The 27,677-nt window shown below is 38.1% G+C and overlaps 1 protein-coding gene across 1 annotated transcript in view; it reads right to left on the bottom strand.

Moving 5' to 3' along the window:
- Positions 1-882: 882 nt before the first annotated feature.
- cdh16 (cadherin 16, KSP-cadherin) overlaps positions 883-27,677 on the bottom strand; it is a 29,021-nt gene continuing 2,226 nt past the window's right edge. The window contains exons 2-16 of the mRNA XM_079487541.1: positions 26,551-26,685; positions 26,109-26,238; positions 22,770-22,928; positions 21,618-21,814; positions 18,930-19,055; positions 17,329-17,479; positions 17,009-17,221; positions 16,645-16,721; positions 14,268-14,459; positions 8,773-9,020; positions 8,135-8,265; positions 6,317-6,556; positions 2,901-3,017; positions 1,451-1,567; positions 883-1,366 (exon numbers count right to left, since the gene is read on the bottom strand). Coding sequence (XP_079343667.1) covers positions 1,266-1,366; positions 1,451-1,567; positions 2,901-3,017; positions 6,317-6,556; positions 8,135-8,265; positions 8,773-9,020; positions 14,268-14,459; positions 16,645-16,721; positions 17,009-17,221; positions 17,329-17,479; positions 18,930-19,055; positions 21,618-21,814; positions 22,770-22,928; positions 26,109-26,220 — 2,181 coding nt within the window. The 5' untranslated portion in view covers positions 26,221-26,238; positions 26,551-26,685 and the 3' untranslated portion in view covers positions 883-1,265. The remainder of the gene's footprint in view (positions 1,367-1,450; positions 1,568-2,900; positions 3,018-6,316; positions 6,557-8,134; positions 8,266-8,772; positions 9,021-14,267; positions 14,460-16,644; positions 16,722-17,008; positions 17,222-17,328; positions 17,480-18,929; positions 19,056-21,617; positions 21,815-22,769; positions 22,929-26,108; positions 26,239-26,550; positions 26,686-27,677) is intronic.

The following is a 27,677-nucleotide window of genomic DNA, read 5'->3' as shown; positions in this document are numbered from 1 at the left end:
TGCCTTTCACAGTGTTAAAGGCTTGACCTACCAATGACTGGGGCATTTTGAAAATATTCTTCAGGGATTTTCGTCCTTCAAAAAATACACGTAGACTTGTTCTCAACCAAATAATGTGTTGACAGTTCCAAAAGCAATAAAAGCTTTCTTGTATTTGCGTACTTGTTGTATTTTAAGATTACATCAGGGAACGTTTAGAAAACGTCAGTGTCAAGAACTCTGCATGAAGGTAAATAATCAGCATGTTGTTTTTGGACAGTTTTTGGACAGTACGCGTTTCTGCACTGATGGAGCAGGATGAACAAGCTGAGGCAAACAGCCATGAATGAGATCCAGAGAGACAACACCGTTCATCTGCTCACGGACACTTCACGAGAAGACTGTCTGTGAATTACTGAAGAAATGCACCTACATAACAGGAAGTGCATGAGGTAATGTGACACGCTTCCCTGCTGAGGTTACTGACATTCTGAGCACATCAAGGAAAGAACGTTTAAAAGTGCACGATATATGTTCAATGCCAAACAGGGTTCATTTACAGTCATAGTGGGAAGGCTGCTGTTTGGCTTCACTCAGCAGTGTGACTATTTTTAGCGCGTTACGTGACTATATATAGCATAGATGCAAGGTCATTTGGATCACGTTTTGCTGTTGTCATCTCACCATAAACAGGATATGGCGGCCTCAAAGCAATTGTTGGTAATCTTCTCTGTCTCTATAAATGTGAAACTGTTTTAGCGTACCCAGGGTTTTTATCCCTGGAATGGGATGATTCATCTCTATCTCTGAAATGGGTATAAAACAAGAACAAAAGAAGTGTATGAACCTGAATGTGGTTAAGCTCTCTTTCTCTCTCTGTGAATCTATACACAAATACTGTGACCATTATTTTTCTCGTTGTCTTTATTTCAGTGTACTAAAATACAGTTCAACAAAGAAATTTGAATTATCCAGACGTTTAAATCCCAACTAAATATAAAGGACTACAATTGCGTAATGGATAATATAACTAAAAAGCATAAAAACAAATAAATAACATCAGAATATATTGCGCAGACAGACATTTTGTCTGCATATCAGTGATGCACTAATTGTTCTACAATTGACTTCATATTCTTAACTATCCTACATAACTAAATACCTAAAACACACTGTCTAAAAACCAACAAAAAACATAGCATATTTAGAATTTAAACAAAGAGATATTATTTAATGAGTTTGATAAAAAGGCAGAAGTCTAGAAAGTCAATGTAAAAGGTAAAATATTATAGAGAGACTGTTAGTGGCACTCGTTCCTGACAGGCTTTGTTTGGTGGTGTGGGATTCTGGTAGGACAGCCTCACAAATATAATAATCAATATAATACCTGTAAACAAGAACATAAAAAGAGAATTGTGTTTCCTTTTTAGTAATTTCAGGTGTTTTGAATGAAACTGTGCACATGACTCACCTATAACACCCAGAGTTCCAAGAAGGACACCTATTGTTGACTGAATAGTGGGCATGCCCTCAAGCTGTTTTGCTGCCATCCTACAGTTGCCCCTCACGTTGCATGGGCAAACAGTCACTGTGGGAAACACAATGAGAATTTAGCTGTTTTTTAAATGCATTAGAGGCAATGGTTGCAGCAGTCAAATAAAGAGGTCATATTTATGGGCCACTATAGTTGAAGGCAATAGCTCCGGAGAGGTTTCAAAGGAAACTAGCATCAGGAGCAGACAAAATGACAGTGAGAGAGAGAGAGAGAGAGAGAGAGAGAGAGAGAGAGAGAGAGAGAGAGAGAGAGAGAGAGAGAGAGAGAGAGAGAGAGAGAGAGAGAGAGAGAGAGAGAGAGAGAGAGAGAGAGAGAGAGAGAGAGAGAGAGAGAGAGAGAGAGAGAGAGAGAGAGCACCTGTGGCCCATGCATCCCTAAACAGGATGTTACAGGAAAGCCATTAAAGTTTAAAGCCATTAAAAGGTACATATAACATATATCTGGTCACATATAAATCAAGTGGTTACATTTATATTAAATGTATATTTAAAATATAAGACAACATTTTAAAATTCTTTCAGAATTTACTATTTATGTGTATGTGTTTAGGTAAAAAGATCATTTTGTATCACTGTGAACTGTGAAAATTTCTACCAAAAAAGTAGAAAAACTATTTTTATGAGATAACCTACATTTTTATCATACTTTTCATGTCATGCTGCCAGGCTTTCACATTGCTGTTGGATGACTTTATGTCACTCCTGAGGTTTAATTTGGTTGAAATTCAACAGATACTGGACTGAAATGGCCAACATACATCTATAAATGCTGATTAAATTAAAATTTGGTATGGTCCCTTAATTTTTCCCAACTGTTTTACTAATGAAAGAAATTAACATGTTGGCACAATTACACTTTTGTCTACAAAAGTAATTTCAGACATTTAAGCATAAACCTCGAGATTCAAAGATCATTAGAAACATTTCCATCAAGCGTAAAAAAAAGCTCTTTGTTTGACAAATATTGTTAAACAAATAAAAGAGCTCACCTATTCTCACAACTCCACAGCGGCGAGTATTAAGTGAAAAAAGCCTCTTATTATAGATACTAACTACCCAACTGCCTCACAGAAATCAATTGGGTGAGTCATTAAACTCATTTGTGTACTCTTTAGTAATACTAATGAGGCTTGATTTACTGAAATGTGAACAAATTGGTCTTGTTTTTGTGTTTTTGAGAACATCTTTGTAAATGAAATTTGTGACCTCCAATGAACGGGTCTCTATTGAGAGTTTGAGATGTTGTTTGCGTTCGTCAGCGGCATGAGAAATATAATGTATGAAGGTACGTGTTTAAATGACGTCAATGTGTTACTTCTTCAGCTTGCCCTACTTTCATTCATGCAGCTCTTAATGTAGTGTGTCACCTGGTAGATTGATGAATGTGCTTCTGGGTGGAGAGCTGCTGTCTGAGATGGTAAACGGTACGATGTAGACTTCTGGGGGCAGGTATGGGACATTTAAAGATAGGTTGGTGTGAGTATCTGTAAAAACAGTGACATTTTCAAGTTACATGTTACCTTAGTTAAAAATAATAATTATAAGTCTGTCACTTTAAAGGTTAAAGGAACAGTTCACCCAAAAGTGAAAATTCTGTTTTCATTTACTGACCCTCAAGTTGTTTAAAACTGTATGCATACAGTATATAATATAACTAGGACTCTTGTTAAGAAATATGAAGCATATTTAGAAGCATTACTTAAATAAAATGTACAAACAAAGAATGAGTAGAATTTACTTGACCCCTTACTTGGGAATTTCTAGTTAAAACTACATATACTTGTGTTAAGTCTTCATTTGGACACTTCTGATGAATTAACTAACATTTCCGCAATGAAAAAGCTTTCCTAGCTTTTTTCAAGTAAACTTATATCCCAAATTATTTTCAGTGTAGTTAATGGTTTGGTTACAAGCATTCTTCCAAATATCTTTGTTTGTGGTCATCAGAACAAAGACATTTATATACAGATCTATATTATATATTATACCCTACAACTCTAGGGTGAGTAAAATAAATCTTCGTTTTGGTTGAACTGTCCCTTTAACAGTTCAAAAAATAAATTTTTGCCTGGATGGCATGTCCTGGTTTTGTCTCGAAAGCTTAAGATCTTTTTATATTATACCTTTGATTTTAAATTATTCAACTGCTGCATGCATCCAAAGATGACATTTCTTACATTCAGCATGTGTCACGGTCAGCCCTGCAGGGTTTAGCATCCCGTCTCTTGACAGGATTGGGACAGTCTGTTTTTTGTTTTCCGTTTGTTCTAAACATGGAATTTGTCAATCCGGTCAAGCAGACAGGAAAGATTTCTTGTTATGGGCTGTTGCTGTTGTTTAGTTTTCGCATGGAAAAACCCTAATCATGGTTTGGCTGTGTGACGCAGAACTAAGCGCTCTGTCCAGTAAAGAAGGGGTTGTTATCAATCTCTGCTCACCCTTATCTATGGTCCAAGAAGCCCCACTACTGTCCTTTGACACCAAAGTCTTTAATGTGCTAGTCAACAGAGGACCAAAGAGGTCTTGATGACACCAGTTCCAAAGTAAAAACAGGCTTATCTCCTGAAGCTATCTCACTTGTCAGAGGTGACCGATATGTTGACCATGGCCTTCAAAGCTAAAGACTGAACGAACAACCACTACATTCATTTATTGTTCATTCTGTATTACATAACATGCTCCTGAAGAGCTAACTAAAAGCACAATCCAAAATATACCACCACTTGTTTTAACAGTGTTATAATAGCTGATCTTAGTTTGTTCATTTTTATGTTTAAAATGTTGTATCCCAGCATCAATGTGGTCTCAGACGTTTAAATGATAATTGCATCTTTTGTGATGACTGGTTACAATTATATCAAACTGTATGGTGATAATGTATGGTTATACAACAAAGCTGCATAACTGCAAAAATAAATTCAAGCTGAGGACTGATGTTTCCGAAAATTACTGACTTGGCTTGCCAGGTGTCCGTCTAGGAGGTTATCCCTCTCCATCACAAACACAAACACAAACAGCAAGATGTGCTCTTATGTCATAACAGGGCACACACAGCAAACCAGCTGAGACACATGAAACCAGCACGTTTCACGAGAGCACTTCGACGCATGTGCATTCTGTGGGGGCAGACCCCAGTGTTCTGACTGACAACCCGCAACTCTGTGTTTACAATCAGACGCATGTTGTTTGTAAGCTGATCTTCGCAAAATGTCTGAGGATTTCGATATTGATGAAGACTTGCACTTTTTTACCTTACCGAGCACTATTGTGAACACGCACCATAGACTGACAAGCCAGAGGAGAATATATAGATTAATGTCGCTATCTTGGTTTGTTTTTCACACATAAAGTGTTTTCGTCACTTCCAAAAAATTCAACTGAGCCACTATGAGCAGATGGACCAATTTAACGATGTCTTTGGTACTTTTCTGGACCTTGACAACAACTTTAATCATTATGTGTCATACTGCCTCATCATGTCAGATCGTTCTTGGTCCAGTGGCAGGATCATGACAGAGCCTAATGTTTTGTGTGAAGAGAATCATATTATTGTTTGTCACGACATAAAACACGCTCTCTCCGGTCTCGTCTATGGCCCCGCCCCTCTCATTCCCTCGTTTAGCTTTCCATTAGTGTATCATTCCCCGCAGCTAACTTGTGTTAATTTACCCCTTGTTAGTCTCCCCATATAATGCCCTTGTGTCTATTGTCCTGTGCTTGTTCGTACTTCTTGTTCACACTAGTTTCTTATGCTACCTGTTCATGCCTGTTACTGTTTATACAGTGTTGTCACACTGCCTGTATCTATTGTATCATTTGCCTTGCCTTGTTCATCGCCTTGCGGTTTTAGGCTGTGGATTATTTAATTTAATTATCCCATGTCACTAGAGTGGCCTTTTTATCCATTAACAACTCACAAGAAAAGAAATAGAGAGAGAGAGAGAGAGAGAGAGAGAGAGGGAGAGAGAGAGAGATAGAGAAGAGACAATTTGAGAGCTGATCCATACAATGACTCAGATGATGCACCCAGGTCGCCCTGTTCACCAACATCATCTTGGCACATTAATGACACCTAAAGCAGCAGGAAGAGGACTATTACCAACACAGATCCGTCTGAAGACACTAGACATGGAGGACAATTTCCTTTTTTGTCAGAACGCTCCCTTCCCTCAATGTTCACAGTGTGATTGAGCAGGTGTGAAACATTACATCCAGTTCACAACATGCAGTGAATTGACTAGATAGGTGCTGTAGCTACAGATCTCCAATTTTATCCATACTGACGTCACTGTCAGAAAAGGTCGCCACAACTGGGCAAGTCAGTGCTATGGGCTCTATGCATGCGTGACTTCCGCGTTTCACAGGAAGAACCCTAGGCTGTTTCCGGTTGGAGACTTAAAGCAGAGAGAAATGGAAAAAATGCAAATAGTTTAATTTAGCAGATGCTGTACATTGCGGCACACATCATTGGTATATAGAAGTGACGCACAGAATTTGAAATGACACTTTCATAAGTTACAATTTGGTTTTAACTTTCAAATACGGTAGAATGCCACTCTTCTTGTGAAATGTGGAAGTAACACATGCATATAGCCCATTATGATTGTGGGAGGTTTGGGAAAATTATTGGAATTATGAAGCATTTTGACATGAAATGTTTGAAAAGACTGAAAGACAAACAGCCACTGGTCACATAACTCTTGTTTGAGAAGACATTTGCGAAACCTCACACATGAACCAGGTATTATGTTACAAGTGGGGAGCCAATCAGGAATAGACTAACCATTAATGGGCGTGAGCTTCCAGTTACGACGGACAGCTGCGTCACTGCGGAGGGAGAAGTTGAGGCGTCCTCCGTGCTGGGGTCCATCGCTGTCCCGAGAGGCCAGAACCAGAGCTTGGTCTTCCCAGCGAGGTGTGCACAGGTACTTCCAGGAATAATCGCCAACCAGAACCGGGCTGTTATCATTTACATCCAGAATATGAACTGTGACCAGTGTGGAGGCCGACAAAGAGGAGTTGCCTGGTGAATCAAAACACAAAGATGTCTTTATATCTGACATTGTATTTTATTGTCACATTTGCATTGGCTGCATTTAGTGTGTACTTTAGTGTGCTGCTATGGGGGAACTGATAATCCATTGGTAATCCATTGATAATCCACGGTACAAACGCTTCATAATACTGTGGATCATGCCATGCATTACTGACATTACTGCCCTGTGGATTTAATCTTCTGTTGGAAAAATAAAGCTGGACAAAATATTTTTTTTTATATTTCAATCTCTCTTGCACGCTCTTTATCGCAGTACAAAATACATTTTAAGGCAGGCATTGACCTGATGCTAAATATTGAGCAGGGACTGCATTAAAAACTGTGTAGATTGAGTTTAGTGCCATCGGTCAGTGTTTTACCAAGTTAATGCGGTAGTTTTGGAACACTTAAAACGGATAAACATCACAAACTTTATCATTTCAATTTAACTTTACAATGAACAGCTCTTACTGCAACTCGGATTAGATTATAATGAGATGATAAAGCAGACCAGATGTATTTAGTTACTTTTTATAGAGTCAATAATGGCAGATTAAGGAAATAAATGTAATTTGAAAAAATGTTCCCCAAAAAATGTCCCTTGAAAATAAACAGAGAGCATCCATGTTGTTTTCTTGTAAAAAGGTAATGGCAAATTTAAAAAAAGATTCTTCATATACTGATGACTATAAGAAAAACCAACAAGAAGTAATCATTACTTTTTCCTGAATAATATTTCGCGAATTTATCATATCTAATCAAGACAAATAAACACATATTTTCTTGTAGTGGAAATTCCCCACATTTATCTCTCTGTAGCCCTAACTTAAACATCCTTCGATTCCTTGAAGGTCAAAGGATCTCAGATACAGAAGTATGTGTATTCTTTTTTCTTTCATCCACAGATGAATTTCTCTCTCTCTGTCTCATTTTTCGACCTTCCTTCAACACTCAAGACCACGCATGACAGAGGTAGTGAGTCATACCTCCCTTGTTCATATTAAATTTTTCTTTCTTGTCTTTCTCTGTAAACATCTGTGACTGAGCATTCTGGATTGGACTGGTATCTCATCTGAGCAGAAGATAATTGGCGGGTGAACTGGGTCTCTTTTACACCTCAACTCTACCTTAAATGTGTATGCGTGAATTGTGTAGACTTTTATACCCCTCTCTCTCACACACACATCTCCTTCCCTCTCTTCCCACAATGCATCAAATGGTGACTAATTCGCTGCTTGTTACAATGCCTGAGAATTTTCTCACTGCATGTGGATGTGGCCCAGAATTTTCAATGAGACTTCAAACCGAACGCAGCCTGTCACAGCATTCTGAAATGTCAAGTGTCTTGGTAACACTTTTTGATTTCGAAAAAGAGAAAGCCGAGAGATGTTGATTTTCCCAGATGTCTAGCATTGATAGCCTCACCCCCTGTCGGTTTGTTTCTAGCTGTGCCTGCTTTGTATAATAGCTTCAGTTTGATGGACATGTTGATTCAAACAAACAGCATGTATTGACAGCCCTCCACATTGAATGCACAGTATGAGAAGAGTGTGAAACATCTCTTACGCCCATCTTCAGCCACCACCTCCATGGTGTAGGTGCTGTTCTCCTCTCTGTCCAAAGCCTGGACTGTTTTCAGCTCTCCAGAGTACTTCCCAATAGAGAAATATTTCTTAGTGTCTCCTCTCAGTGAATACCTGATGAAAATCAATTGATAACGGAGCTCAGTATAAATCAGACACATTGGCTTCTCTTCGATTATGAATAGAAAACAAAATAGCAAAGACTTTATTACTTTAGTCAAAATGATCATGTCCCCCGAGGTGCAACAGAATATCACCACCATTTAAAAAGATTGGAATTTCATATGATGAAAACTACGTTACATGCTTGGTTGATGCGTTTGCCTTTGCATTATACGTTTTTAAAGCATTAATGTATGAAAATGTAATGCAGAAAAAGAGGCCAGTGATTTTCAAGCCATATTTGTGGTTTTAAGGTACTTTCTCCCATTAGACTGAAATACAGTATGTTCACTATACGTATAGGACAGAATTAGAAAAGAGGCGGTGATGGCTGGCTTGTTGTTTATAATGGAAAAGATTGACCATGGGATTGAGTGTACATACAGTCTTTACTAAAAGCCCAACACTGCACGTTCTGAACATAAAAAATGTTATGTATTGACTGGTACCGTAATATACACTTGCCTGATTGGATGAGAATCTGGGTCATAACCCCTGATGGTGGCAATAACGCGCCCTGGTTCCTCCCCCTCTCTCACTGTGACTTCATAGTGGCTTTGAGATAAAACAGGACCTTCGTTGATGTCGTCAATAAAGATGCTGACAGTTGCTGTGGATGCAGGTCCATATCTTCCTCGTACCAGAGCAACTGGGTTCTGAGCGCTTAGTACCAGTATGTATTCATTCTCCCTTTCAAAATCCAGCACCTACAGATAGATGGACACGTTATTAATTTTAGGTGAAATTTTTCTCAATAAAATTAAACTGCAAATTCTCTCATCATTCACTCACCCTTATGTCATTTCAACCCTGTATGACTTTCTTCTGCAAAACACGAGATAGTTTGAAGAATTTTGCTAACCAAACAACACTGGCCTCCACAGACTTCCATTGTAGTGATACAAAATAATTTCTCAAAATATCTTCTTTTGTGTTCCACGGGTAAAAGAATGTCATACAGGTTTTGAATAACATTAGGGCGAATAAACAATGACAAAATTTTAATTTTTCAATGAACTATCGCTTTAAAAAGAAAATAACACAAATTATCCAAATGAAACAGAAAAATAAAGATGTGTTCAGATTTTTCACAAGCTTTGCTCTTAATAAAAGACATGCTTCAGCACACCAGCGTCCTGCACAAAAACTGATGGCGTTATCACAATGCGTCAAACTTGGCAATAGGTGGCAAAACAAGGCAATAGGTGTTTAAGTCTGGAAGTCTGGGTTCTATACGGCACACTGTTTGCTCTGATGTCAGATTCAAGGTTATAGATTTAGCTGGATGTACAAAACCCACCGATGTCAAACTGACTGTGTGTCATACGCTTAGCATTTTTCCAGGAAAACAAGGCTTTTATGACGCTAGTGCTGCTGAAATGACACACTTCACTAGCAATTTTCCATTCAAATTCCATCAATTCATTAGATAACTCAATTCACTTGTATATTTACAAGCAGACTGCATTCAGATAGTAAACTACATGCTAATATTTGATTCATTTCTTTCATCTCTCCCTCTTAGTTCCTATTCCACTCATCGTATCTGAGAGCGTTCCATCATACTATCATCTCTGTTGACCCTACTTTATCTTGGGATACGATAAACGACTTAATTCTTAAAATATAGCTTCTTAAAACACAATGCTAAGTGCTTCTTCCATGCTATAATGAGTACTTTAGCATCTTGTACACGTTTGTAATCCCCATCCTACTGCTCCACTCAGAATAATTGAGTGTGTTCAGCACACCTGTCACACTACAAAAGATGTGAGCTGCCCCGAAACCCTCAGTCAATCCCTGCATAAACAAATCTAAAACCAAAACAATGTTCATAGTTCCTGACAACTGTAGCAACATCAGCTCACCACTTTGAAATGCTTCAAAGCTAAGGCAAATTCAATTTCCTATTGATCTTAACAAAAAAAATCATGTTGATTCCAGCCTGGGCTGCAAATGTTGCAAACACGACATAGTGTAATTAGCACCTGCTAATTAAGAGATGAATACAATTAAACAATTACTGAGCCACAGTGGCAACAGATGAAAACCATGGGAGAGCTGTGTGAGACAAATAGGAATACAGACAGAACACAAGTTACTTGACATATTGGTAGATATTAGGATTAACCCAAAATTTCTTGAAATTCCACCTCCCAGGAAAATTTTATAACAAAGAAGCCACTATTAAAAGAGATTTAGTGTAGTTCTCACTATTGTTTCATCTAAGTTTCTACTGTGTGTCTGTTGTTTTCGTATTTCTAAGACTAGTCTATTTATAGATTTCAATTGAGTCTTTGAAATGTATAGAAATATCTTGACTATTTTCAACCCAGCGTTGGGTCAAAAACAAGCGGCAACCTTCAGATCGCTCTCGTGAAACCAACACGGAAGTGACTTAAACTGCAATTCATCGACCGGCTGCTAGAGACCAAAAGAGAGCAAAATCTCAGTGAGCCCCTTGTAAAAATGACAAAATTTCTAACAGAAAAAACCTGTTTACAGCCTGGTACAAACAATTAAAAAAAGTCTATATAGCTACATTTTCCCTTCACTAAGTGTGAGGAGGGTGAATTTTGTTTTATAACTCATCCATTTAAAACATATTAAGTCTTTTTTTAAGAATATATATGTTTGCCTTTAATTGGAAAGGACAGTGGAGAAAGGACAGGAAAGTATTGGATAGAGACAGGGGAGTAGGACCAGCAAAGGACGCTCGAGACGGGAATAAAACTCAGATCAAGCCGCAAGTGCATTGGCACTATATGTCAAGCACACTAACCACATGGCTATTTGCGCCATATTCTAAATTTGCATAATTAAGGGCATGGCCACTTGAGTGACAGGTGGATTGACATTGCTGTCTCTACCTACAGGCATCTCAGCTCCACCCATAACCCGCCTCTTTGCCCATTTTCGATTATCCATGGCTGAAGCACTGTGACACGCTGCAAAGATTGCAAAGACACTACTGCGAAGACGGCAGGGACACTACGTCCATGTTTTATGCAGTCTATGACAAACTGGACCCAAAATGCTACATTATTTTAGCCCATTGTTGGGTCAAATATAAACATGTTCTGGGTTAATTTAACCCAAAATCTAGGTTCTACGCTGGGTTGAAAATAACCTGGCTCAGATTTAGAATTGAGAGGTGCCTGGGTCTCACACGTGTGCACAATTAAGTTTTAAATTCGCCTATAGGGTCCTATGTGTAGGATGCACCTTTATTTTATTCAGGATTACAACAACAATATTAAGAAATTTCCCTGCATACTGTTACTCACTGGCATATTCAAGCAGCACACACTAACACACCTCAATTCAGTTCTATCAGATTCTTCCATAATTCACGCCGGATTCACAAAACTGTTCTTAAGTGAAAATATAAGAAGTTTCTTAAGAGAAAGTTCTTAAAAATATTCTTAAGTACAATTCTCAAATATTTTTATCTTAATTTTTTGAGAGTTGTCTCTGTCAATGATAATACTATAAGAGTAATTTGTTCATTTGTTTAAGTTAAACTTTATTTAACAAGCACCTCATGACTCACGTTCTTATGTAAGCATGTAATGTGTAACAGTAAACTGCATTAATTAGTATACTTTTATAAGTGTACTTCTTTTAGTCCAGGGGTTCTCAAACTTTTCAGCTCGCGACCCCAGAATAATAGTGCCAGTCACTCGAGACCCCCACTATCCTCAGAGGTGGTTAAAGTATACAAACGTTGCGCGCAATTGAGTAATGCACATATTTTACCCAAACGTGCCACAAAGAGCACAGTCTAACCTTTTATAGTAAACTATGAACTATTACTACAGATGGTCGAATTTCATCAAACTGATTTGAGTGCTTATGGATGTGACTCTTTTCGTACCTGAGGACAATGGCACATTAAACACTACAAAACATTACAATAATCTTGTCACAACCAAACGTGCCACCCCATTGGCTAAGGCTGTTCTTGCCCCACTGTCACCATTAATGCATGCTCAGTGCCCCCATTTCCGTATGGTGTAACATTCCAACACACAACACCATTTTATAACGTGGTCATTTGGCAGCCCATATTGTGTCCTTCCATTTTAACCAGTGGCTGCTTCTCTCAGCAACAGAGGCAAGTTCTTTAACTACCGTCTGTTGGGCCTGTCCTCTGATCACCTTAGGCAGCCTTGTAGTGGAATTGGAAAAAAAAGTACCTGCAGGTCACTTCTACCTGGAACACTTTTGCTGTCCATCGCCGATCTCCAGCCTCCGCTGCCAAGTTGGCATACCGGAGATTCTTTCTTTCAAATGCTTTATTAATGGCCTCTTCCAAAGGTACAGTCAACTCATTTATGAGGACTGTCCTACTGGAGCTGGAGTTGGACCACAGAACCATGTCCGGCCGCAGGTTGGTCGCTGGGATTTCCAAGGGGAAAGTAAGTCTGTGGTTTAAATCAACTTGCATTTCCCAATCCCTGGCTATACTCAGCAGACCTGAATTTGGGGATAAGGGCATTTCCAGCATTTTCTGCCCCTCCCAAATAAAGGGTTGCCATTTTAGCGAGTTAGCCTGCACGTTTTGGGGGATGGCATTTGCTGCCACTCTCTTTGTCTCTACTGCTGCAGCCAAGCACTTTAGTACTTGATGCGGTGCCATGTGCATCTCCCCTGTGTCAAGCTCTTCTTACAAGCCACAATAATTTGCTGGAGCTGCACATAGGTGGCAGGCTGGATCCTGTCCCCACCAAACATGCAGATTTCTTGGTGAGGGCAGCACATCACATGTAGCTCTTATGATAAAACTTAGAGTGAGCTGTTGAGTATGGTAACAAACGGGCTAAGTGATTTTGCACCAATTAATGTCCCCCAACCTCATCCAACTACCTTGCTGGGCTTGAGAGACTGCTCTGGGGCATTTACTTGCTTCCTCTTGACGCCGAACCTCCTCCACTACCAGGTGACACTGTTCCTTTGGTTTTGCTTTCCGCCATGTGTGTGTGTGTGTGTGTGTGTGGTTGATGCCAAACCAAGTCCCCCTCTACCATGTTGAACTTGTCCCACAATGTCCTAATGTTTGAGGGCTGCCTTTGCATCTTCTACCGCTGTTGTTGGTGTCCATTTCCTCCCTGTCGCTACTGTTGGAGCAGGATCTCTTTTACAGGGATCACAGGATTCTTTGAGCGTCATCTCTAACCTCGTTTTGGTGCATTTATATTCCTCCACCAGGCTTGAAATGGGAAGAGAGAGAAATCAATTCCGTACAGCCCTATGTTGGTACGGTATCGTGATAGCCCAAGCCATTTCCTCACCTGTGTACTCACCAATCTCTCCAGGTTCTTGGCGTGAGACACCGTGAGCTAATATATTGAAATTGGCCACATCAGCCGTGGCAACAAGCCAAATTGGAAGCACCAGAGTTTCAGCTTTCCAGGAAGAGGTCTATTATTGATTTTCTTTCTGGCTGTCTCTTGCCTGAGTTGTTCCACCTGTTCTGCATCTTTAAGGTGGATGGTGTACCACTTGCCAAGGCTTTTGATGGGCTTTTCCTTTCACCCTTTTTACAGAACCTGTTGTTGGAATGCTGGCCCTTGACAATAGAAATGCTGCTGGATTTGCTGGGTTTGACCTCCGTATGTGCCCAACTAATGTTCTCCTGGACCTTATATAGCAGCCGCTTTGTACACATGCTTTGGTTGTTGTGATAGTTGTCATGTCATCCATGTATGCCCTGATTGAAGGTAGGCGCAACCCATGTTTTGCCATTTTGACCACAAATTAAAGCGTAAATGAGAACCCTTCCAAACTAAAGGTGACATTACTGTAAATGTTTTTACAGAAGAAACAAATAAAATATTATATAGAGGATTAAACAATTAAGACACTGTAGGCTATAGTCTACTTTTTTAAATGAGGTTCTGTCGGTAGGTAAATATATCTTGATTCTATTGTTCATAATGCAGAGGTAATACCTTATCAAGAATGAGAGCAACTTCATTAGTCTGCCTGTCTGTGACTAGAGTAAAAACCTCCTCCTCATTTCCAGACTCAAGCCGGTAGTCCACCTGCCAGCTGTCTCCACCCCACTCATCGGCATCCCATGCTGACACTACTGTCACTGTAGTGCCCACTGGAGAATCCTCAGTCAGGTGGAAAGGCCCATACTAATGAAAGAGAAATGAAACATTTAGACTAAAAATAAGATTTATTTGGGAGAAACAGAAACTGGAGAATAAACAGAGATAGACATATATAGACAGATTATATAGACAGACTTGTTTTTTTTCTTGTCTAGTGTAAATTCACACTTGATTTTTATTTAATGTTAACAGTTTCCATGTGTAAGGGTCATGGAACACCATCAAAGATATTAATATTAACAAGATGCGTCACTGCCATTGAAATGAATGGGCAGGAACGCAACACTCAATATGGCGGCCCTAGTGAAATTTTGCACATGCATGGTGTCTAAAGCAACATGAAAAATAATGTGTGCAATTTAAAAAAGTGCAATTTGATCATAGGAAACAAATGTTTTGACACAGTTTACATCATTTTTAAATGTTTTTTCAAATATGTTGTTTAATTAGGATTTTAGCTGGCAATTGCATAAATATCAGTATTTCCATTCACACCTTGTTTGAAATACGTAATGATTGCCCTAAATGCCCGGAGACATGTTGCAAAGATGATTTTCCTAAATGGCCGTTGACACCATTTCCCCTAAAACTATTAACACTTAAATATTGTTTTATGCTTTAATGTCTCATATTTAAAAAAAAGAATTAAAATGAAACAACTTTACATTTGAGAACTTTCCAGAAACAGAATGGAAATGTTCAGCAAACAGCGTTGGCCTCCACAGGCCATGTCATCAGGGGGGCTCTTGGGGAATTCAGCATGAGCTCACAACTCAAAGAATATTTTGTAAGCTTGCCACATTATCTGGCCCAAACACATTCAGTTAAAACAAATGAGCACATCATAAAAGTGCAGTTGATGAGTCTACTTCAGAATATTGCCACAGAGGAGAGCTCTCTCAGATGGAGGGTTTATTAAACCATACAACACAGTAGTGCAGTTCTTTTTAAATGTACTTTTTCAACAAAACAGATATACATGGACTTCGCCTAAAAGTAGGAAATATATGCACAAATTACTGCTGCTGTTCATTTATGCATGCAGCAATTACCCTTCATTGCAGCACATCATCCATCTTCAGAAGTTTTGGCTGCACTTTATAGAGACTAAACTTCACTGTCAACTAAAGTGGGAAATGCATAATGAAATGAAAGGCACACAGCCAGAGGGGTGAACTATATTGATGTTTCCAGAATGCAAAACAGAGCATGTCTCCTCTATTGCCACGTCTTCCCCTTCTTTCAAAGCGGATTCTAAATATACCTACTGAATTCCTGCCAAGATCGCTTTTTGTACCCTTCAACTGTTCCTGCCCTCCATCTTAACAACAGCACCCACTCTGCACTTACGTACGTACATCTCCTGTATTATTCAAAACATGTGGGCGTTAACACACAGGGTATTTTCCAGAAACCAGGAACCACTGCCTGCTTCAGTCCTACATCTGCTCTCCATCCTTCCCTCCTTACGTCTCTTCTCTGTACCACTCCACTCTGCCTAAGTGAACGTGTTTGTGTACCATGAATAGACAAACTAGTGAGAGGTCATTTTTAGAACATCACCCCAGGTTAAGAAATTATTTTAAATATAGCACATAATAAGCATAATGCATCTTCATATCTACTAGATCTAATGGCATAGTAGAGCCGACAAATAAACATTTAAATTAGTTAAAAACATATTTTAAATTGAATAATATGCAAATAGCTTTCCTGTAGCTCAGTGGTTAGAGCATGGCACTAGCAATGCCAAGGTCATGGGTTCGATCCCTGAGGATTGCTACAAACAAATTGATGTATAGTATAATGCAATATAAGTCGCTTGGATAAAAGCATCTGCCAAATGCGTAAATGTAATGTTAATGTAAATTGCTTGATCTTTACAGAATCTTTATCGTCAAGAATTGTTAAAATGCACCAAGTTTTAGCTATGCACAATTGTTTTTTGCACGTACAAAAACATTACATTATAAACAGGTTACTTTTAAAGATCTTCTAACAATTGTAGTGAAAGCTGTGCATTTTGAGTAAAGTTAAAGAAGGAGCAAAAAAGATTTAAAAAAAACACACACCTTCAAAACAGAGAGACTATGGCACAGCATCAGCATCTAAGGTGTTTAAATCAAACTTCTTGACAAAGCAACATTTTTCTCAAAGCAGAGACAGAAAAGTGCTCAGAGCTGCAAAACTCACTTTGCACACACCCTACCTCATGATGAGAGAAGATTGGAGGGTTGTTGTTTTCGTCCAGAACTTTGACTATGACAGTACAGGAGCTGTTCAGCCCTGAGGAACATCAGAGAGCATACTGATTCTCTATTCTTAATGTCATGTTCATGCAATATTACATGTGAGCAAAGTGACGGCTGACACAAAAGCACACTAGTGAGTGTGTGAAAAGAAGAGCATCGTATTATTGAGGTATATTAAAAGACAGACACCTGTTGCTGTAGCTGCGTAATTATAATAACTATAGCACATGGTGCATGAAAATCCCATTGTGAGCACTGCACAGATCTCGAGTCAACCAGTTCAAGACATTTTATTGTTTTAGATATCAGGAAGGAGTCAACCTTTAGCATCCTCGGCTGTGATGGTAAGCGTGTACTGTGGTGCGGTTCCCTCCATGCTGTCTGCCTGCACCGTGATCACTCCCGAGTCTCTGTCAACACGGAACAAATTCCGTGGAGTCTCGGGCATCTGCCCCACCAGGCGATAAAATATCCGCACATTATCTGTTTTTGGATCGTCATTGTCTGCTGCTTGGACTGTCAGAATTTCCGTCCCTGTGTGCAGAAAAGAATACCACTCTGAATGTAAACTTCAACACAAAACAGGAATGGTGACATTAGCTTATTTCCGTGTTATACAACAATCGTATCATTTGTGTGACCTTTAGTTGCAAGCTCCTTGACTACGGTGTGGTACTGCATCTGTGGGAAAGTTGGCCTGTTGTCGTTGGCATCTCCCACCATCACCCTCAGCTCAACAGGCTTAGCGATTTCTCTTCCATCTGGCCTCTCCACCACTATACTAATAAGAAACTAAGAAAAAAATGGGGTTAGATGATTTCATGATTCAACACAAACAAATCAATCAGATTTTTTAAGGTTTATTTTGCCTGTTGATAGAATCAGCTATGGCCTAGAGCACATGCTTATAAAAACCTTTTAAATCATCCAGGACCTTTATTAGAAAATTGTCAAAAAAGAGACTTAAAGGGGATGTGCAACGGTGTTTCATGCATTCTGACTTCTTTACCATGTCTTTCTATGTTCCGACCCTCCGTCCCCCTGCATGCGTGAAATAATCGTGCAGCTGTATCTGTCTTTTATAAATGGGATCAAACTACAGACTCTATGAATATTTGAAGGGTGCGATATTATTCTGTAAGAACTCAAGACTCACATGAGATATACAGAAACTGTCTGAGATATGGACACTTTAAAGTGATGGTTCACCCCAAAATAAAAATTCGGTCATCATTTACTCACCCTCTTGTCATTTCAAACATGTATAGCTTTATTTTTTCCGCAGAAAACAAAATAAGATATTTTGTAGAAAGTTGGTAACTGAACAGTACAGGCACCCATTCACTTTTATTGTATGGACACAGAATCTAATGCAAGTGAATAGGTGTCGGTTAATAACATTCTTCAAAATATATTATTTTGTGCTATACAGAAGAAAGTCATACAGTTTTTAAATGACAAGAGGGTGAGTAAATAATTTTGTTTATTTCAAAGATATAACAAAAACAATGGTATCAATAATTATTTAGGCCATAATTTGTGTAGTGACAATCTGATATTGTGTCACATGTCTGGGATTTCCCTGCATTAGTGATTAAATATGGAAGTTTATATAACCTGAAGTTCAACCAAAATGTGCAGTTGCAAGGATGACCGCAAGCCTTCAGAGGCATATTAGTAGTGTACTGTGAAGCAACGTCAGGCTAATCTCTTGCCGATTAACGCTCTGGTTGTTGCGGTAATGAAAGTGGATCCAAATTGACCTAGTTTCCGCAAGCCGTTATATGTAGTGTTATGGTCATTATACTGCCCAGTACGGACTTTCATATCGCTGAACACCCTTTGGGTGAAGCAAAAAAAAAAACACCTGCCTATTGCTCCAGAAAACACATACCATTATATTACCATACTACGGTTAAATTATCAAAGAAATGTTTGCTTGGCTCTCGGAAAGTCAAATTCTTTACGCTGATCCAACGGTCAATTTAGAACTTTCCATTTACAGCTGATTTCACTCAACAATTCATCTGAGTGGAAGTGAAGTGGATTTCACAGAGAGAACAGGCTGATTATATAATGTGTGTATATAAAACACAATCACACACACAGACGGCCAGACAGAGACATTAATAAATCCAGTGAAGATCTTACATTTGCATGTTTAAGACATTATTTAAGACATTTATCATCACAAGACTTTAGCACATTATGTTTTATCGATATACACTTAAATGAGTCTCACCTGATCCTGTGTTTCTCTGTCCAGAGGAGCATTAAGGTAAATGTTTCCTTCCCTGTTGATAGTGAAAAGCATTTCTGGAAACTCTCCTTCAAGGCTGTACTCAACTGGACTTCCACTCCACCTCACCTGTAAAGACATACAGTACATCTATCAATTCCACAGAGAATATCGACACTTAACAGACACTTATGAAAGTGTACTTAAAGCATCCAGCAAAGGCTGAATCTCTTCCTTCATACAATGTTCACAGGCACCATACATCTGGTTTGGACATCAGACTTAAACAATCATGAGACACAATGTTTGAGGGAAACCCTGGATGTTTGATCACTGCTGAGAGTTGGCTGATAAGCACGATGAGGCCAGCTTGAGCCAAAACAAACCAGCTGCCCTCGCGATGGAGGGATTTTCCACTCTGCTGCGACAAACGATACAAACGGCCCTGGAAAGGGTGCGGAATAGCACCGAAGAAGGAGAGGACCCTGGAACGAGCAGAGCGAGGGGGGCACTTGTATCTTCTTAATAACTCATCCTGATGCAGTATGTTATGGAGATGACTCTCCAAACTTAAGCACTTTGTATACATCAGTGAGACTCTGTAAAGATGTCCTGCCCACACTGTTATGAACAGTCGAGGGAAGGGAGCTTTGAAGAGATCGGAGTATGTCCCGCTGTTTTAAGAATGGTGAGCACCAGTCTAAGATGATGTCATCAATTTAGTTTCCATAGCTTGTTTTGGATAGGAGTGATAAGACAGGGCATGCATTTGATGTTGTGCAAGATTGAAAATCTACAGGAGAACACATTTCTCATTTCTAATTAATATAGAATCTCTAGTAATCACTCACAGAAGATATCAGCCATAATTGATTAGAAATTATAAGCAGATTTAAACAAGCGGAAACATTTTTGGATTCCACTACTTCGGCATCAGGTAAATAATGTGGATGAAACACGACAGATGAATTGTGCTGCGTTCTCCAAAGTTGTGTCACCTGTGCTTGAAGGATGAGCAAGAGCAAACAAACAAAGCTGACATCACTTGCTAAGGTCATCCACCAAGCATTACGGACAAATAAAGCTCTTGATATTAAATACCAGCAGGGTTCTGAGAGCGCAAATGGAATTAAGAGGATTGAGACTTTTATGCCTTTTAAAAAATGAAAAAAAAGCGAAGGATAAAATGCAGCAGGCACAGTCCTGCAGTGTTGCTATGGAAGAGTCTGAGTCCTTCATGACCACTAATCTGTTTCATAACCAGTGTGACTCGAGCCACCCACATGCATATCACAGCACACACACGAGTGGGTGGAAAAAGGCTTTTCCCATAGACAAAATTCCAGAAGAGACACCACACACGTTGAAAATGCACATATCCGTTTCGCTTATCAAGAGTTTTTTGAAGAATATTTCTCAAATATTTAATTAGTTAATTCTTATATATAAATATAAATTATTATATAAAATGTATATATATATATATATATATATATATATATATATATATATATATATATAATTATATTTAATTTGTAAGATCAAATATTGCATATATCAAAACCAATGCTACATTAAAGCACAATGTTTCCCATTTTTTCTTACTTCCACATATGTCCAATGATCCGCTTTATCAATATAGTATCCCTTCAATGACAACAAACCATTTTTTCCTGAACTCATATTTTTCAATTGAATTCTAACATTACACAAAAACATACATATTGTGATAGTTCAAAAACAATATTTTCATTAATGCAAATTCATAAATTTGCACATTATATGCTTTGTTATTTCTTACAAAACACAGCTCATTCAAAACACTTTATTTAGTCTTTATTTAATGACTGTCTGACAATATTTTTAGGCAAATTCCAAATCTTCCCAGGAAAACAGTTTTAATACCCTCTGAAGTTCACGGATCCCTGTTTTGGAATTACTGATACAGAAGGCGACAAACGACTGTTTGTGATCCAGGCAGTTTAAGTGGGTGGAAATATGTTGGTGTGTGTAGGAGGCATCCACGAAAGAGAGAGGAGGAAAAGAAGGATGAAGATTCTTAAAAAAATAAAATTTGCCAAAGTAAACTTGTGACTGTATTAAAAGAACATCCACCTCTTTGCACTCTACATCATTTTACTTTAATGTTGCAGGCTTTATTTAAGCCTAACTCTGATGTGAAATGGAAGGTTTCTACACTTTCCATAACAGCTTTCAACTCTGCTATAAGATTAAATGTAAAATAAAGATAATTTTTACTGTGTTGACCATTCGAAAAAAGAAATAGCAACTGTATGTTGGGAAATACAGTGAATCTTGACTAATATCATAAAATGAAACAAGCAAAAGGTCATTTCATTACAACACCCACGAGCAAGAGAGTTTAGCAGTGGGGTTCAGAAATAAAAAATACATCTAAATATTTTTAAACAAATTAGTCAGTGTGATTTCTAATTTCATTTATAAAAATTGTGCTTTATAGCCAAAATTCTATCGGAGAATAAAACAACTACTAAATCTTATGAGCTATTTTTTCTGCTATTCTGCTAGCATTGAAAAATGCTGTTGCTCCATTTGTGGAGGTGGGTGGTAATATATACAGTAGCAGACATAACTATAGAAAAGTCTGTGAAAGCATGCGCAACATTTTTATGATGCACTTTTATTTAGTTTTTTGTCACATATTCATACCTGGGAGATCTGGATAGGGTATGGCCCAGGCAGATTCTCCTGCAGTCTCACTAGGTCAGGTGAGGCCCATGTATTCCCAGTCACTTCCACTAATATTGTTCCAGTGGAGAAGAAAGCATTGGCCTTGCCAGCCATGTCCTGCACCATCACTGAGAGCTTATAGCGGCCGCACATCTCTGGATCTAGAGTTGAGGCACCTAGATAGCAAAAAGACACAATTAACTCATACGGTCCTCGTTTTCTGTTTACACTACTGGTATTGATGAAGTAAATGCAAAAAATATATACATTTTTAATAATACAAAAACACATTTTTTTGTTTACTTCTATACATTAATACTGTATTTTGGGAGATATTAAGTACTTTATACCTTTTACCACAAAATTCCTCAACTATACCATTAGCTTGAATGTGAAATATTAAAGTTTTTCTGGATATTGATCTAGGTCTAAGGTGTAGAATTTTGCCATCTGCTGATTATAGAATTCCTCCCATGACATTATCATACATGCAAGGCAGTTAACCAACTGACCTCTTTTTTTTAAATAAACAACAAAAAGGTACAGTTATTTGTTCGTCACCTATCCATTCAAGTTAATCTGGGTCAGGATGAGTGTACCATAAGATAAACAACCCTGGTTTCTAATTTCTTTTGTCGTGTCGCATCGCGCCGGTCGCGTCCAGTGTAGACATGGTGTAAGATTCAGAATCAAATTTACATAACATAACATGAATTAAAAATATGCACAGAGCATTCATAGTACTTTTTCTAGGTAATGAATAAAAAAAGCCTTATTATGACAATAATCATGTCAACCATATTTCTTTGCCTCCAATGAAATAATGAAAGATGCTTCCATTTCAAACCATACTGGTAAAACATGGATCGTAAGGCTTGCTTCATAGTAATATAATGTAAACCAGCAAATGCAGTTATTAGCAAACCATACAAATCCATGTTAATTTCTCCTTTCACCTTTTAGTCAAATTGTTATGCTGCTTATATAATTCATAATGACAAAAACAATATTTTAGTAAAATAACTAGCATTTTTACTTGAAAGATTCTGGAACCCCCTTTATATAAATCAATGATTTACCTGACACTTAATAGCAGTCAAAGACCAGTAGTTAGAGATATTACATTAATACCATCTTCCGTAAGAGACACTTCTCCAGCGATGGCATCTATAGAGAACATGTGGCTTGCAGGGATGCGAGGAATCTGGTCCAGGAGACTGAAGCGCAGGTCTGCGTGGGCGGTGTTACGGTCATCTCGGTCCAGTGCCTCCACCTGCATGAACGGGATTCCTGCGAGAATGACGCACACATACTGTTTAATCACGATGATTTCACACGTGTGCATAAACTCGCCAAATCTGAGACATTTGCACTGGCAAGTATACGTTCTTATTTTCCTATTATTGGAACTGTAAGAATTGTAATCATGTACCACTATAGGTGACAGGAGTTGGTAATAGAAGTGGAATCAGGAAAGGAAACAGAAGCTGTGAAAAGTAGGCCTAGCTATTTACACTGCTCCACAGGCTGTTTTCAGTTCAACTCAAATGCATTTCTGTAACGTTATAGCGCTTTTACATATTTTTCGTTGTTGAAAATGTGAAAATACATTATGTGAAACGTATCAGTTGTACATAGCGTAGGCCTACTGACGGTAAAATTAGGCTACTAATTTATAGAATAAAAAGACAGCAGTCGTCGTGTTTACGTCTCCTTCACGCATGATCATGACACAGGGCTTGTCCTCAATGTTTTCTAAAGGTAATGGTCGAGCGCTGGCCAAGGGTCGAGTTTGAAAAAAATAAAATGGTGGCCAAAAAGCGGCTGGAGTACAGTTTCTGTGTAAATAAAGTTATATTTCCTATTTTTACAACTTTGGATTGCTATAGAGAAATTTGTATTGTAGTTCTAACTATTTCGATTAGTTATCAACAAGGCGCCGTCAAACAGAATCTTGTTATGCTGCCTCTGAAGGCATTCGTTTTTCGCAGATCCGAAATCGCAGTCTATGACAGTACATACTGATTTAAATGATGTACCTACTATCGACCGTTAAAACAGTACGTTCATATAGTATTGCTATGTCCCAATTCGCTAATACTATAAACACTAACATTATGCACTGTTTTTATTATGGAAAAGTATTAACATTTTAGTGTGTAGCAAAACAATATGCATGCACTGTGACATACAGTCCTAACAGGAAACGGAAATGGCCGTTCAGCATTCTACGATTTAGAACATACTAATTCTATTTTCGAATACTTTTTAGGATGGATAGCATATGAATTGGGAGGCAGCATATGTGTGGGGTTGTATGAATAGATTTCGGACGTACTGCATCTGCCATGTTTTATTGTCATGTGACCCGTATGCTTTTTGACCGATGACGTATTAACACAAATCTGTACCTAGGCGTCGGTGAAAAAAGATCATTATTCATGAAAAATGTATTAATCTGTACTTACATTTAAAAAACGGACACCCGCTTTTAAGTTTAAAATTTTATTTGATTACATTTTGGAATTTTAACGTTGCTCAGCTCCCGTTGCATCATGGGATTGAAAACTGTCCATCTGATGCACATCAAATCTCTACATCTAGACCTCTATCACATAACCTCAATGTTATCAACCCTTCACTGGCTACCCATTAAGTACCTTATTGACTTTAAAGTTATTTTAATCACTTATAAAGCCTTAAACGGTTTAGCATACATAACAGAGCTTCTATCACACTACAACCCATCAAGCTCTCTAAGATCTCAAAACACCGGATTGTTTATAACACCTAGAATAACTAAATCGACCAAAGGGGGTCGAGCTTTCTCATACATAGCACCTAAACTCTGGAATATCCTTCCCGACACTTTTCGAGGGTCAGACACACTCTAGATTAAATCTAGATTAAAGACACATCTTTTCAGCCAAGCATGCACTTAATGCAAAATATGCTAAATAAACCACAGGGAGACTGCATCTATTAGATATTATTGCACAGAAAAATCTGTTTTTTATATTTTGTTGTGTAAAACTGCTTGGGAACAATGCAGATTGTGAAAAGCGTTATGTAAATAAAAAAATTAATTAATTGAATTGAATAAACCATCCAGGTATTTCTCGCCTACTGTTTTGTGCATACTGAAGTTTCGGACATACTACTCATGACTCATACTCATGTCCGCCTACTACTGTATATAGTATGGAAGTTGTTAGGCTAAAAGTGCACTCTTAATTGTTCCTCTCTTGTACACATAAAGAATTTGTTATTTTGAAAAAACAGTACGTTTAAAAACATGCACATTACCAATAGATGTCCGACACATATGAAAATCACATAATATGACCAATACTACCAGAAACATAATAGGGGATAAAGCATTGTACATGGATTTTAGTACTCTTGAGTTATATTTGGCGAATATAGTAATGAAAACAACGTCTGACCTTTGTACGTGTTATATCAATACTCTAGTTTGACTCTCATGCTTCTGATTGGCTAATACAATGGGGAGACTGCTAATTGATTGGTGCCCCACATGCAGCCCTAAACGAGTAGGGACTCAGATTTCGATACACCTGAAATATATGTTATATTACCAAAATCATTGGTAACATTAGAGTTTCACAATACTATATACGTTTAATGTTACTTAATCTGGACGTTATTTTCGGGTTTGAGAAGAATCCTTAATCATAAACCAATCCTAAAAAAGTTTTCACAAACGAGCTACGAAATTATTGTCCCCGTGTTTTTCACCCTCAGATGATTTTGATAGGCTTAAATTATAATAGGTTAAATTCATAACATTGTTTTAATTGTGACATTCTCAATATGATTGCAATCAATTGATTGCAAGTAATTCACAATCTCACAACTAGCCTGATAATTACCTGATAATTGCAAGAATGATGTTCTACATTAAAACGTGTATTCAACAAGATGATGAATTCCTTGATGATACGTAGCAAACAAGTTTGCATCAGTGAAAAGCATGTTCATTGTCCTTCTTAGTATGAAGCCTTCAGAGCACACAAGGTTCATTTTGATGCTCTAATAATACTTTAAAAAGAAATGAGTAGTCTCTGAACCTTGATGGATGATGATTGAAAGTTTATAAATGACATTCAAGAAGCTACTTACATACAGATGCGGGACTTAAAGGACATTTCTTACATCACAGCGGATGTACGCATCTCAGTACAAACTTGTAAAACAACGTATCCTCAAGTTTAACAGATGTAAAAGCTTGTCATACTGTATGTCTCATCACAGAAAGCTAGCTTTTCTATTTCGAGCTCCTCTATAAGCCATTATCTAATTTATGGTCTGGTCTAGGAAATGTATGACATTCAAACGGTTTAGCTCATTTAGCCTTCCACGGCTGTAAAATTGAAGAAAAAGTAAAGGCAATTAGGCTGAACATCGATAAAAGGAAGTTTGTAACCCTGCTGAGTTATCCACACCCACCTTTCAGAAGACCCAGCTGCACGCTGCCTCTCATGCTCTCCACCAAGAACACAGGCACGTTGTCATTCTTATCGATGACGCACACCTCCACAGTAAAGCTCTGAGTGTGCATGGACTTTGTGAAGGACACCTGGGAAAAAGCACTTAGGTCAGAGCACTATTTTCTAAATTTTCATTTCGCCCTGCAATTTAGTTCGCCCCGTCTTTGTTTAGTTATATTTGGCTGTTTCGTGTCAATGTTTAAGACTGTTTCATTGCTATAAAAGAAAACTGTATACTTTGGGTTTTATAAACAGCTACTTCCAGAATTAATGTTAAAGTATTTAACTGCATAAAAGGGTTTTGAAATGGCATAAAAAGCCCTCATTCCTAAATATGACAGATGAAATATTGTAAATGAGACAATGAGAATATACAAATAAACGGAAATATGCTTCTTCACCTGTAAGGAGTATGATGGCTGTTTCTCTCTGTCCAAAGGTTTGAGGGCATACAGGAAGCCGGACTCCACCCCAAATATCCCTTCACCATCACCACTCACAGTCAGATCCGAGTAGGTGAGGGGAAGATCAGGCAGCTGTAAAATCATTATATTTTATCATTATATTACTGTAGTTTAGCTGTCTAAAGTTGACGGTTTCAAGACTGTTCAGAATCTTGAATTAAATTTAATGGTGCATGCCTGCTTGTCATTTTTGAAGCGATAGTTAAATTCTGTAAAATAATCTGTCATCATTTACTCATACATTCTTCCGCAGAACACAAAAGAAGATATTTAGAAGAATGTTTTTAACTGGCCCCCATTCACTTTGGTTTTGTGTCCATACAATAGAAGTGAATGGGTGCCAGTGCTGTTCGGTTGTCAACTTTCAAAATATCTTCTTTTGTGTTCTGTAAGAAAGTCATACAGGATTGAAATGACAATGGTGAGTGTCATGACAGAACTTTCATATCTCTTTAAGTTGTGTTTTCTATTCCTTTCTTCTTATCTGTTCCCAGTTTGAGTAACACTGGTGGACAATGATATTTAAATGATGTTTTTGACCTGTTGGCCCTTCCTCCAAATGTGTTGCAGTACTGTGGCTGAAGAGGCTGCTGCTGTTGACAGCAGTTATGTGGCTCTGTGGTTGACACCAGTAGACTGTTATGCTTCCCAAGCTGGCCATGAGGCTCCACAGTGTAAATACTTGGGAAGTAGAGTATGCATCTGGTCACACATAGCCCATATGATTTAAACACTGGGCATAGTGTCATGTCAACAGTGCTCACCAGCCTTACCAGTGAATTCTAATTCTGTTTTTTGCGTTTTAAAATGTATCTCTGTATGTTTTTGTTGTATTTGGTTGTCCTGCATATTTAGAATAGTATGCTAGTGATTGTTTATTAGAAAAGGTAGATATTGACTGAAGTGCCAATTGATCACAGCATGACTTGCGTGACACTTTGTAGCTTGCCTTTCCAATTTGACAAAACAGCCTGGATATCTTCGCAGAATATTTGGTAAACTTACACTTTTAAACCTCAATGCTTAATTGTTTTGATTGATTGTTGCAAGAAAGCTAATAAAAT

Source organism: Barbatula barbatula, assembly GCF_947034865.1.
Source record: "Barbatula barbatula genome assembly, chromosome: 1".
Lineage (NCBI taxonomy): Eukaryota > Metazoa > Chordata > Actinopteri > Cypriniformes > Nemacheilidae > Barbatula > Barbatula barbatula.
This window is presented reverse-complemented; position numbering and strand designations above follow the sequence as displayed.